Source organism: Saimiri boliviensis, chromosome 8 (assembly GCF_048565385.1).
Source record: "Saimiri boliviensis isolate mSaiBol1 chromosome 8, mSaiBol1.pri, whole genome shotgun sequence".
NCBI classification, from domain to species: Eukaryota; Metazoa; Chordata; class Mammalia; order Primates; family Cebidae; genus Saimiri; species Saimiri boliviensis.
Window position 1 is genome coordinate 52,997,859 of NC_133456.1, and position 12,657 is coordinate 53,010,515.

Below are 12,657 nucleotides of genomic sequence, written 5' to 3' on the forward strand. Positions count from 1 at the left end.
TTGTCGCTATTAATAAATGGCATATAACTAATAAAAGGAGTAGACGTTATGGTTAGGAGGGTGGGCCCTGGTATTAGACCACCTGGCTTAAAACCCTGGCTCTGTTGCTTGCTAACTTTGCCACCTGAGCAAGTTAATTCATCTTTCTTGGCTCTTAATTTCCTCACCTTTAAAATGGGCATTATAGCAACCTTCCTTTGTAGGATTTTGGTGAGCCCTGAATCCTCATTCAGTAATATTATGCATACAAGTTGCTTAGCCTATTGCCTACTACAGGCTAAGAATGTAATACAAGAGAGCCGTTATTGTTTAATAGGGTATCATGCAACCATGAAAAAAGATAAATATTTTTTCATTAGCATCCAAAGACGTCCATGATATATGGTTATCACAGACCACAGCCTTCTAATCACAGGGGTGGGGTGGGATTGGAGGATAGGAACATGGCCCTGAATTTAGAATACCATAGGAAATAATACAGTTTACTGATGAGAGGATGTCATTTATGAGACCTTTGTAAAGGGAGAAAGGAGACTGAAAACAAGTGTGTTAAATAAAAGAAGTGGGTTATTAATATTTTGAAGTAATTTCCCACCTTAATATGCAAGCCAAATAGTTATCTTGACATGTATAGACACATTAAAAGTACCTGGAAAGATATAAACCAAAGTTAATTGTGGTTATCTAGAATGATGAGATTGCAACTATTTTTTTAACCATTTAAATGCAGAGATTTTTCTACATTGTCTGCTTTATTTTTAAAATGGGCATGTTTTACTTTCATGGTCATTTGAAACACATTTTTTCTACGTGGAAAAATACAAATGTTACCTTCTTTAAGGCAAGGTGCATTTTCATGTCTAAAATCAAATGTATTTTCAAATTTTAAAAATATTCTTCACCAAAAAGTAAAGGACACTGGGTAAAGTTTCAGACGCAGATCTAGGGCCATGACCTTGTGGTAGGTGGTGCTAGATTAGGAGCAGAAGTACTTTTCTTTCTCTCTTCTGTATCATTTTCCCCTACTGCGTCTTGTACCTTCCTTCCTCCATGCCCAGTGAGTGAATTGATTCTATCAACATTCAACTTTCTTCTTCTATTTCTATGCAGCATATGGACACCATACCACCATGCTCATTTCTCACCTTAACATATTAACATATTCTAACCTTAATAATGGAACTGTCAGGTATGTATATTCTTATTTAGTCTTGAGAGCAATTATGCAAGGAAGGGCCTATTACAGATGAAGCACTGAGGCTCAGACTTGGCTGAGGTCCCACAGTTAGTGTGTAACAGGACTAGAACTCAACCCACCTCTGTCGGACACAATTTTTATTTTTAATTTTTTTAGAGACAGAGTCTCATTCTGTCACCCACGCTGGGGCACAGTGGTGCGATCTCAGCTCACTGCAGCCTTGAACTCCAGGCCCCAAGTGATCCTCCCACCTCAGCCTCGCAAAGTACTGGGATTACAGATGTGAACTGCACCTGGCCTTGGACACTAAATTCATCATCCTCTTAATCACTCTGCCTCTTGCCTCCTGCTTCTGCCTTGCTGAGCTTTCCCTATGAGAATCAATGCTTAAGAGTGGGCAGTTACTCTTCCCCTAGGGATGTACCTGGTAAGGCCATGGAGTAGCTGTAGTTGTTCTAATTACTAGAAAATATATTGCTTCATTTTAGAAAAACAGCCAGTGTGACCTGATTTTCACTCCTCTTAAATAAAAAAAGTTCAACCATAAGAACAAAATATGTCTTCTTGCATCAATGGCACCTGCAGTGTTTGCCTGCGAGCTGTCCTTTCTCTTCTGATAATAGTAACTCAGTCTTTCTTTCAAGAACCCCTTTGCCATTGCACATAGTTGCAGTGGGATTGTCAGTCATAGGACTTTGTCCTTCTTTAGCCAAGTGGTGGGTTGGGATCTGAGCTTGGTCAATAAGACGGCCACTTCTTGAGTTCACATTCTGAGTGGGTTGGCATGAGAATGGATTGGGCTGGAGTAGATTTATCCCAATGATGAAGTGTCTGTTATATCTTGCTCTCTGGCTTCCTGAAGTTAAACTTCTCTGGTTTCCTTCTTTTCTGAAGCTTAGCTGTTTCTTCTGATAACAACAATGTCAGCAACAACGGCAAACTATTGCTGTGTTGCTGCTGCTGCTGTTATCCTGATGACAATAGAGCTTAATTTAACCACAGTCAGTGTCTGTTGGTAGCAACCAAAGAATTTTGTCTGTTGCAACATTCAAAGCTAGTCTGACAAAAATCAACTAGGCCATTATAAAACAAAAACAAAACACACACACATGCCCCAAACAAAGCTCAATCATAGCAGCTTCACTGACTGACGTTCAGATGTCAGTTACAGTATCCTGAAGTGAATTTTTATGTCTTCCGCCACATTTGACACTCCCACTTTCTTGCAAATACCCCATGTTTCCTTCCAGGAAAAATCTGAGTTTTGTAAAACTTTTTCATTCACCTACTTTCTCTGACGCCAGGACCAGCACACGAAGAAATTAAAATCAAGCAGGGAGGTGAGGAAGTAAGCAGGAAGAGGTAAGCATGAGGAGGGAGGGAGAGAGCGAGGGAGGGCTTATATTCTGGACATCTGTCTTAAAAAATAGTTAGAAAAGTTGTGGGGGAATGCAGAGAAATGGCTCTCTGATGCCGTATCTCAGGACCAGGGGTGTGAGAACCAGACAGAATTTGCTGGGCCAGATTTCAGAGCACCCACCCCAGCCCCCAGCCCTTGGCCCTGAAAGCCAGAATTGAAGAGATTAATGGATTAATCTGCTGCCCTGCTTGATCTGCTCTGCCAGTCAGGGCCATCAAGAAAGGACAAAAATAAACCTGTGTGCTCTTGAGAGCCATAGGGATCTTGGTCTCCTTTCTCCCATCCCCACTCAGGACCCAGGCCTCACCAACTTGCTGCTAATGTTGGCCAGCTTGGTTCAGACTGGGCTAGATGGGCACAGATGGAAAAGGAAGAGCATCTCCTCACTCCTTTCATTTTTTTAAAAGATGATCTTTACTACAGAAGCATGCTGAGAGATCATTACAGCAGTTGGCTCTCTATCTGTGGGTTCCACATTCATGCATTCAATCAGCCACAGATCCAAAATATATACAATAAGAAACAACAACAATAAAAAGTAATATAAATCAAACCAATATAGTATGACAACTATTTATATTGTATTAGGTTTTATGAGTAATCTAGAGATGATTTAACGTATATGGGAGAAGGCCAGGTGTGATGGCTCATGCCTGTAATCCCAGCACTTTGGGAGGCCAGTGTGACTGGATTGCTTGAGCCCAGGAGTTCAAGACCAGCCTGGGTAACATAGCGAAACCCTCTCTCTACAAAAAATACAAAAATTAGTCTGGCATGGTGACATGCACCTGTAGTTTCAGCTTTTTGGGAGGCTGAGGTGGGAGAATCGCTTGAGCCCAGGAGGTGAAGATCATCCTGGGCAACATAGCAAAACCTTCTCTGTACAAAAAATACAAAAATTAGTCTGGCATGGTGGCATGCACCTGTGGTCCAACTACTTGGGAGGCTGAGGAGGGAGGACTGCTTTAGCCTGGGAGGTTGAGGATGCAGTGAGCTGTGATTGTACCACTGTACTCAGGCCTGGGTGACAGAGGGAGACCCTGACTTTAAAAAAAAAAGTCTATGAAAGGAGGTATATAGACTATATACAAATACTAAGCAATTTTATATCAGGGACTTGAGCATCTGAGGATTTTGTGTTTGAGGAAGTCCTGGAACTAATGCTCTGTGGATACCGAGGGATAAATATACTGCATTAGCAAAACAAGGTTAGTACCTGAAACTGACTTTGTAAAGTATAGAAGTCCTAGAACATTTTGAGAGTATTGCTGTTACACTATTTTTTTAAATGTGATTGCTGTTGGTAAGCTGGAATGTAAAGTTGTGGCATGCTAGGGTGGAGTGTGTATGTGGAAGACAGAGAATTTGGAAGGAGGATATCTGTTGGTTTTGTCTGCTGAGCATATATTCCCCCTGTTTTGGCAAAAAGCAGCCTAATGTTTCATTAAGATACCATTATACTTTTCCTGAAAAGGAGTGAGCACAGTGGAGAGGTGGGGGGAAGATACCTATCCTGCTGGTAACTTTGGAGTCTCTGGATCCAGCCATGGTTGAAGCCAGGTCTACCCCGGGACTTCAAGTTACTTGCAGAAATAAATCTCTTTTTAGGCTTATCCAGTTTGACCTAGGTATTAGTCACTCATAATCCAAAGAGTCCTGACTAAGACAGGGGCCAACAGAGAAGCAATTGGAACCCAGAGTTGGGTAGAGGAAGAGACGCCAGCTTCTCCATAGCCCAAGAATGAAGGGAAAAGGAGAAAGGAAGGTTGACTTGGAGAGGTCCCAAGTCAAGTGTTAACTCTGGTCTCCTGCTAAAGAACCTTCGCTTCCGAGGATTCGACTTCCCGGGAAAAGTGAATCTAAAACTCTCTAAAGCATTTACTAATGAAGACAGCGGTTAGATCATTAATACCCCACAGGCTTTCTTATATTACTCAAGTGCTAACATGAAATATTCAGTAATTTCTCAATGCCTGTATTCTTACTAGACAAAACAGAAACTTTCAAATAAACTAGTCATGATAGAGGAAAATATCGGGATCACTATAGAAGTAACGGTAATTTCTAGAGACTTATTAGCAAGTTGATGACTATTAATTTTCACACTTAACTAATAGATAGAAATGACACTTTCTTTTAATTTATGCCCTTAGTCAAATTAGCGTTCTAATTAAGATTTACAATCTACAAATTTATAAACTCTGGTGAATGACTCTAAATATGGTGAACTATTGACAGGGGTCTGCTTGGTCTGACAACGGTTCTGCCATTACTCTCCCATTAGGTTTCAGAACGTGAACAAAGAGGGAAAATTAATTTCATTCCCGGACAGTTTCTAAACAAAACCTTTGTTAAATATATTCAGATTATTCACTATCATATATCACTGTGATTCCAAATCTCATTTCTACTCCCCATGAAATTCAACTGAAAAAATACACCACATCAGATGAAGCAGCCAGTATGACACTCATTGGCAATAATGAATGATACTTGCAAATTTTAAAAAGATTTAAATTTGGACAAATAGAAAACAAATTTGACTTTTAAAACAGATCCAAATAAAAATTTCATTAAGGAAATGGTGTGTAAAATGAGCCTGTGGTTGGTCCCAGCAAACATCACAAAGATTGTTTACTATTAAATGCTAATTAGCAAACCAATCAATAATATGTCTTACTCTGTCCATGAAAGAAGGAGTCAAATGCTTTAGCAAGTGGGAAGAAGAGTTTTGCCAAATCAGGATTTTGCCTCCATCAAGGCTTCAATCAATTAACATATTGAAATCATCTGTTGTGGGCTGAATCAGATGGGTAGACCAAGTACGTGCTTAGAGCACCAGCAACGTAGGCATACCGATTTTTTTGTTTTGAAATAATTTTCTGTCTAATAAGTAAAGGAAAGAAGGAAGGAAGGACGTCAGTAAAGCAGTCCCGGAGGAATATCAGATTTTGTTAGGGTTCTCTTATGCCTATCTTAAAGTCTATCCTTATTACTTTGAATTGTATATACAAGATATTATAAGCTTTCAGCGCTTAGGAGCTGGTCTCTAATAGTTGTCATTTAGCCTTGACAATGCCTAAGACATTTGGGTCATAGGATTCCAAACACAGAGTATTTACCTGGTTCACATTAAAATAGATTAATATAAAGTAAAATGTCATTCAGTGATCAAATAATCATTTTTGAAAACATGCATATGAGGAAATCATTGCCAATAGGAATGTATGGTGTATCCATTTCATAATCATGTATAAATAATGCCAATGTGCACACTGAGAAAGAACACTTATAAAATTTTAAAAATATTTACAGAAATGCAAATCCACTTTACTGATAAGCTTCTGAGGTCTAGTGGTTACAATTTACCTGTAATACATACTCAGAACATATTCTCTCTTTTGTACATTTTCTCTAGAGAACAGCACTGCATTCTGGACAGTGGTCCCAGCTCCAGAAAAAAAGCAGCATTTTAAAAGAAAAAGTAAGGAAGCTTCTAAAGCTACCATCCTTGGGAGGTGCTAACATACTTTAAAAATGGGGTAAGGGGTGAGAAAAATGCTCCTGACTCAAAGTCTTAGGTTGCGATTTTTTCAGGCTGTGTGACCTTGAGTAATTAACTTAACCTCTCTGAGCCTCGGTCTCTTTATCAGTAAAATGGAAATACAATCAGACCTAATTTATAAGGCTGTAATATCTTGTATGAAAAACATTCACTATATTGCCTGGTATAAAAATCAGTTGTTAAATATTAGCTTACATTTAGTTTTTCCCCAAACAAAATACTGTTATTTCTTAACATTGTAACCAATCACCAAACCCTTTGCCTTAGGAAGGATGGTTTTGCAGTAAACCAAATCAAATCTATTGTTCCCCTTGCCCTGCAGCTCAGAATCCCCAGGCCTAGAGCTTGAGTGGTCTTGGCATTCTACCGCATGGTGATTCTCACCTCATAGTAACTCTGCACAGCATTCATGAAGGCTTCGTCAGCCATGATCTGGGTTTCCCCATTGAGGAAAGCCTGAAACCTGTCCTTGACTGTCTGCAACTGCTGTTTGCTGATCTGTAAGAAACAGAAAAAGAGGGAAATGTGAGAACTTGTTATAGACAAGCATCATGGGTACTTTATGCCAAAGATGCCAGGTCCATTGGTGTATTGGAGCTGGCTTGTACAGGTGTGTGAGAGCCGATTAGTAAATCTGCAGAAACTTCCGTGAGCCAGTGCTAAACACGACCATTATTTTAAAATAATATATAAATAAATTATATTAAAAACAAAGTTAATACTCTTGCAATACTAAAATTCATTGCCTCCTAGTTATTTTACCACTTTTCGCTTTTATCAGTGCTTTTGAGGTTACTTAATCCTACGATATTTGCATGAGGGAAATGATACACAAGGGAGTGCTACCACCCATCTCTTCCCAGCTCCACATTCAGTGTTGTCTCATTGGCAGCTTTATATCAGCGATGGTGGGAATATTTATATCACGGAAATTAGCAAACGGTACAAAACACTTTTTTCCCCCTCTTGAGAGATGGTTGTTAAACATGTAACAGCAAACACAACACTGCATATACCCCTCTGGTGGTCTGAAATACCTTGAAAAATGTGGTGTGACAATATGCAGAGGTTTTCAAACTTTACATGACAGACCACGTTTGGGTAAAGGATACACTTTGGGGATGTGGTACAGAGAATTTGGGTACTGGGTTATGTACAATTCCCTATCAATCCCGCCTTTCTTTCTTAGGAAAACATTCCTAAAAGATTCATACCCATTTCTCCTCCTCACCCCTTATCTGGCTCTGTCCCACAATCCATCAGTATTGATGCAGGCAGCACTAATTTATGAAGCCCTTCCTGGCTCCTAGGCTGGGGCAGGTCTTCCTGCTACGTGAGTGCATAGCACACTGTTTATTTAACTGCTTGTTGGTGATTAAATTTGTTACATGATGTGTCTTTTCTTGCTGTTTTATTCATTGATGTTTTCCCAGGGCACAGCTAACTGCCTTACATGTACCAGACACTCAGGGCTGATTACATGAATGAATGAATGGAGTGTATGCAAGACATGTTATTTTCAGATATATTTTAATTGGTTCTAATTTATATAAAGTATGTATGTTAAAAAGTCAGCCAAAACTTTGCTGTTTTAAGAATTAAAAACAGAATTCTAAGTTTGAAAAAGTTAAACTTTTTGTAAAAAGTTATGCTTTATAATTGATCATGAGAAACTGCATCTGAGAACCACTGCTTTAGTGGGAAAAGTAAGATCAGTCCAGTACCAGCTCTGTTGACCACTGTCATCTGGGAAAAGCTATTTCTATTCCGCATTGACCTGAAAGTGAAGAGCCAGCCTATGTGGATCAGGGCTGGGTTTAAATAAATAAATTTTACCTCATCCTTAGTTTTCTCACTTGGAAAAGTGTGGTAATTCTAATTATCCACTGTCCTGGGATATTTATAGTTATTCAATAACATAATGAGTTCTTTTAAAAAATTACATGTTTTTATATAAATTCAAGTGATTTTACCATTACAATCAATATAATCAGAAAATAAAGTTTAAAGCTTTAGGAGACTCAAAGCCAGCATGAATTTTGACTCAGTCAAGAAACAACAACAACAACAACAAAAAAAAAAACAGAACTTTGTTTGTGACACAGATGAAGCCTGGGTGCTTTCGTTAATTTTTGTATCTTTGGAGGAAGTTGGGGAATAGACAAGTCAAGGGTAGATTAAAAGGGATTAGAAATTTATCAGAGTCATATTTGTTACATTCTAGGGCACCGCTATTCAATGTTAGCCACATGTGTAATTTTAAGTTTTATAGTTGCCACATTAAAAAAAGAAACAGGTGAAATGAATTTCAATATACTTCTTCTAACCCAACATAGCTGAAATAACATTTCAACATATAATTGGTATATACATTATTAATGAGATAGTTTACAGTTAAAAAATGTTATGCCTTTGGAATCTGGTGTTTACCCTTATACCATATCTCGATTCAGAGGAACCAAACTGCAAGTGTTCAGTAGCCACATGTGGCTAGTGGCTATTGCACTGGACCAGGTTAAACCTAAAGCATAGAATAAACTCACTTCTAAATTGCTTAAGCTTTCCTGCTCTGACCCACGGATATTGATATAAGTGAAATTGAAGAGAAAATCACAGTCATTTTTTATGTGCTTGAAATAATTTGAACTGTAATATTAGGTAGCAGTTGATATGCTCATAACCTATAACATAAATTTATTTTAAGCAGACTGACGTTAATCTAGTTCACAAATCCTTACAGTATAGGACCAACCAAGGTGTCTCACAGGATTTCTTGCTCAGAATTCCTTCTAAGACAGTGTCAATACCAGCTCTGCATGATTTTGGGAGTGGAGTGGGATAATGAGGCAGGAGAGGAATGGAGGCCAACAGACCTCGCTGTTGTCTTAAATCAGGCGTCCCCAAACTATGGCCCACGGGCCTTATCCGGCCCCCCGCCGCACTTCAGGAAGGGGCACCTCTTTCATTGGTGGTCAGTGAGAGGAGCACAGTATGTGGCGGCCCTCCAAGGGTCTGAGGGACAGTGAACTGGCCCCCTGTGTAAAAAGTTTGGGGAAGCCTGTCTTAAATGTTTAAGTAATTGAAATAAAATTATGCTCATACCATATGAATGACCAAGATTGATTGTTGACCCAGGCTAAGTCTATTTTCTCTCTAACCTTTCCTTAAACAAGCATGGTGGTCATTTAGTTAAGAAATATTTACAAAGCACCCACCCTCTGCCCAGCCCTGCATCAGACCCTAAGGTTTCAGTGGTCAGCACACTCAACCCCTGATCTCATTCATCATTTCTTTGGGCTGGGCACTAAGGAATCAAAAGAAATAAGGTCCTTTTTTTCAGGGATCTTAACAGTCTAGACGGAGAGGAAAAAGTAAGCCAAAAAGCACATAAAATCATGATTCAGGATTTCAGAGAAGAGAAATCACAGAATATAAAACTCTCACAAGAGAAAGGAACTAAGAAACTTTCAGGAACAATAATTTCAGTCAAGTTTAGAGAACACACATCATGAAGGCACACATTAAGCTCTCTGCAAGAGAGCTGGGGGCATGGACTTCAGTGGCAGAACTTTGTTTATATCTGGGTTTTGCCGCCTGCTGCTTTACAATTCACTACTTTTCTCACCACGAATTCAGCAAGCCTAGTGCTTTAGTCAACTCACTAGCCATGTCTCCCTGGGCAAATGACTAACCTCTCTAATGCTCAGTTTTCTCATCTGTAAAATGGGACCAATATTGACCTCATAGGTTTGTTGTGAGCATTAACTAAAATAAGCAAAATACTCATGCAAACTTAGCACAGGATGAATGCTCAATACATGTTAGCTACTGTGATGATGAATTATCTTTTTTTTTTTTTTTTGAGACATAGTCTCACGAACCTCACTCTTGCCCAGCCTAGAATACAGTGGTGTGATCTTGGTTCACTACAACTTCTGCCTTCTGGGTTCAAGTGGTTCTTGTGCCTCAGCCTCCCAAGTAGCTGGGACTACAAGTGCACACTACCAAACCTGGCTAATTTCTGCATTTTTAGTAGAGATAGGGTTTCACCGTGTTGGCCAGGCTGGTCTTGAACTCTTGACCTCAGGTGATCTACCTGCCTCAGCTTCCTAAAGTGTTGGGATTACAGGTGTGAGCCACTGTGCCCACTCTAATTCTCATCTTTAGTGTTTGTGCATACTGTTCCCTTAAGAATACCCACCTCTGGGGACATTTCACATGTACACATCTTTAAATTTAGTACATGCACTTTTTCCAGACTCCCCAGGCAGAGGTCACTATTTTCTCAGCATTTTGTTCAAGTCCTACGGGAGCATGTTTTATGTGGTGAAGTAGTGATTTATTTAAACTCAAGTGCTCATAGGCGGAACCATGAGTCAGGAGTTGAGAGCACAGGCTTGGGGTCCAAGAGACACAGGTTCAAATCCTGGTAATACCACTCACTTCCAAGCTGGATGACCTTAGGCAAGCTACTTTCCCTAAGCCTTGATTGCTCATTAAAAAATGTGGATGACAAATCTGACCTCCCAAAGTTGCTGAAAGGATGAAAAGAAAATTGGGTAATATATCTCAAGATCTTAACACATAGTCTGGCAAAAAAGAAGAGTCAAATGATAAGGGGCAGATGATAAACTCAGTGGCCCCCAAGATTCTGCATGATGTAGCCTGACTCTGACTCCTCTACTCTGCTCTACTTACTCTGGTCTCCAGCACACTGGCGTCTTTTCTACCTCTCAGCTGTGCCCTGACTTTTCTTGCCTAAGAGCCTTTGCCCTTGCTGTTCCATTTGCCAGGGATGCTCTTCTGGTTTTCCCCATGACTGGCCCCTTAGGGTTCAGCTGAGCCAGCATCCCCTGGGAAGCTCTTCCCTGACCATTCAGTCCACAGTAATGTCCCCCCAGCTAATCTCTGTCACAGTGCCCGGAAACCTTAGCATATCCCTCATAGTCATCACAGTTAGCACTTACCTTCTCTAAGGTAAAATTATTTCATTGTAACATGTACATAGAAAAATATACTTTGTCAGCATATAGTATAAGGAATTCTTTTTCTTTCTTTCTTTCTTTCTTTTTTTTTTTTTTTTTGAGACATAGTCTTGCTCTGTCACCCAGGTTGGAGTGCAGTGGCATGATCTCAGCTCACTGCAATCTCCACCTCCCAGGTCAAGCAATTCTCCTGCCTCAGCCTCCCGAGTAGCTGGGATTATAGGCAAGCACTACCATGCCTAGCTAAATTTTTATTTTAAGTAGAGATGGGGTTTTGCCATGTTGACCAGGCTGGTGTTTGAACTCCTGGCCTCAAGTAATCCACCTGCCTTGGCCTCCCAAAGTGCTGGGATTATAAGTGTGAGCCACCATGCCTGGTCAGTATAAGAAATTCTCACAAAGTAAACTTTTCCAGATCATATCAAGATAACATTACCTAGACCCCAGAAACCCCTGCATATTCCCAAAGTCATTGCTCCCTTCAAAAGTGACCACTAGCCTAACTTCTATTATCATAAGTGAGTGTTGTCCATTTTTGAAGTTGGTATCAACACGATCATACCTGATGAGATTCATCCCTGTGGTTAGACGTAGCAATAGCTAGTCCCTCCGCATTGCTGGGTAGTGTTCAATTTTACAGGTATACCACAATTTATCCACTTTCCTATGATGTATATTAGGTCCTTGTTTATTTTAAAATTATACCTATTTTTCATTATCTATCTCTCCACAAGAATGTGTATTTCACAAACACAAGGACCATATCTGTCTCGTTCACAGTTGTGCTTCTGGTTTAAAGCTGTGCATATCTGCTTGTTTACTGCTATGCACACAGTGGGCTCTCAACAAATATTTGCTAAATGAATACAGGAGCTTATTAAGGGCTTGATGTATGCCAGACATATTGTTAGGCTCTGGCGATAATAACAGTATCAAGGCACAATCTTAGCTCTAGAGTTTCTCACAGTTGAGTCAGAAATCGCATACTCTTCTTTGACGTCTTAACATCCTTTGCCAATTGCATGAGCAAAAGAAAATATTACTTAGAAGCTTGCAAAGCCAGTCTAAGAATCAACTGTGGGAGAGTTTGCCTCTGGTTAAAAGTTAACTGACCTAGATAGAATTGAACCCGAAAGGTGACCTTGCATGAATAAACTGAAATAATTGGGCCAGAGTAGCTGACAGTACAACTTTAAATAAACAAATGGGCTTCGATGAGCTGCTTAGAGAGAGAATCCTCCTAAAATAGAAGTCCATCTGAAAGCATTTAATATGTATAGAAACTACCTGTGCATCAAGGTCAGAATTCAGAATTGCAGTAAGGAATTGCAAACAGAAAACCTGAAAAGATGAAAGATGATTATTGTAAGAGAAAGTGCAGCAGTGTTTACTAGAACTATTCAAGTATTCTTGGTTCCATCTACCTCATTAACTAAGAACTGAAAATTCTCACTGCATTTCAGGCAGTTTGTAGTTTACTGAAGCATTC

At 39.7% G+C, this 12,657-nt stretch overlaps 1 protein-coding gene across 15 annotated transcripts in view; it reads right to left on the reverse strand.

Moving 5' to 3' along the window:
- The window catches only part of CADPS (calcium dependent secretion activator), a 473,986-nt gene that overhangs the window by 356,250 nt on the left and 105,079 nt on the right, over window positions 1–12,657 (reverse strand). For all 15 annotated transcript variants that reach the window (XM_074404483.1, XM_074404482.1, XM_074404481.1 and 12 more), the window contains exon 2: window positions 6,568–6,681. In XM_074404483.1, the coding sequence (XP_074260584.1) occupies window positions 6,568–6,681 (114 nt within the window). The remainder of the gene's footprint in view (window positions 1–6,567; window positions 6,682–12,657) is intronic.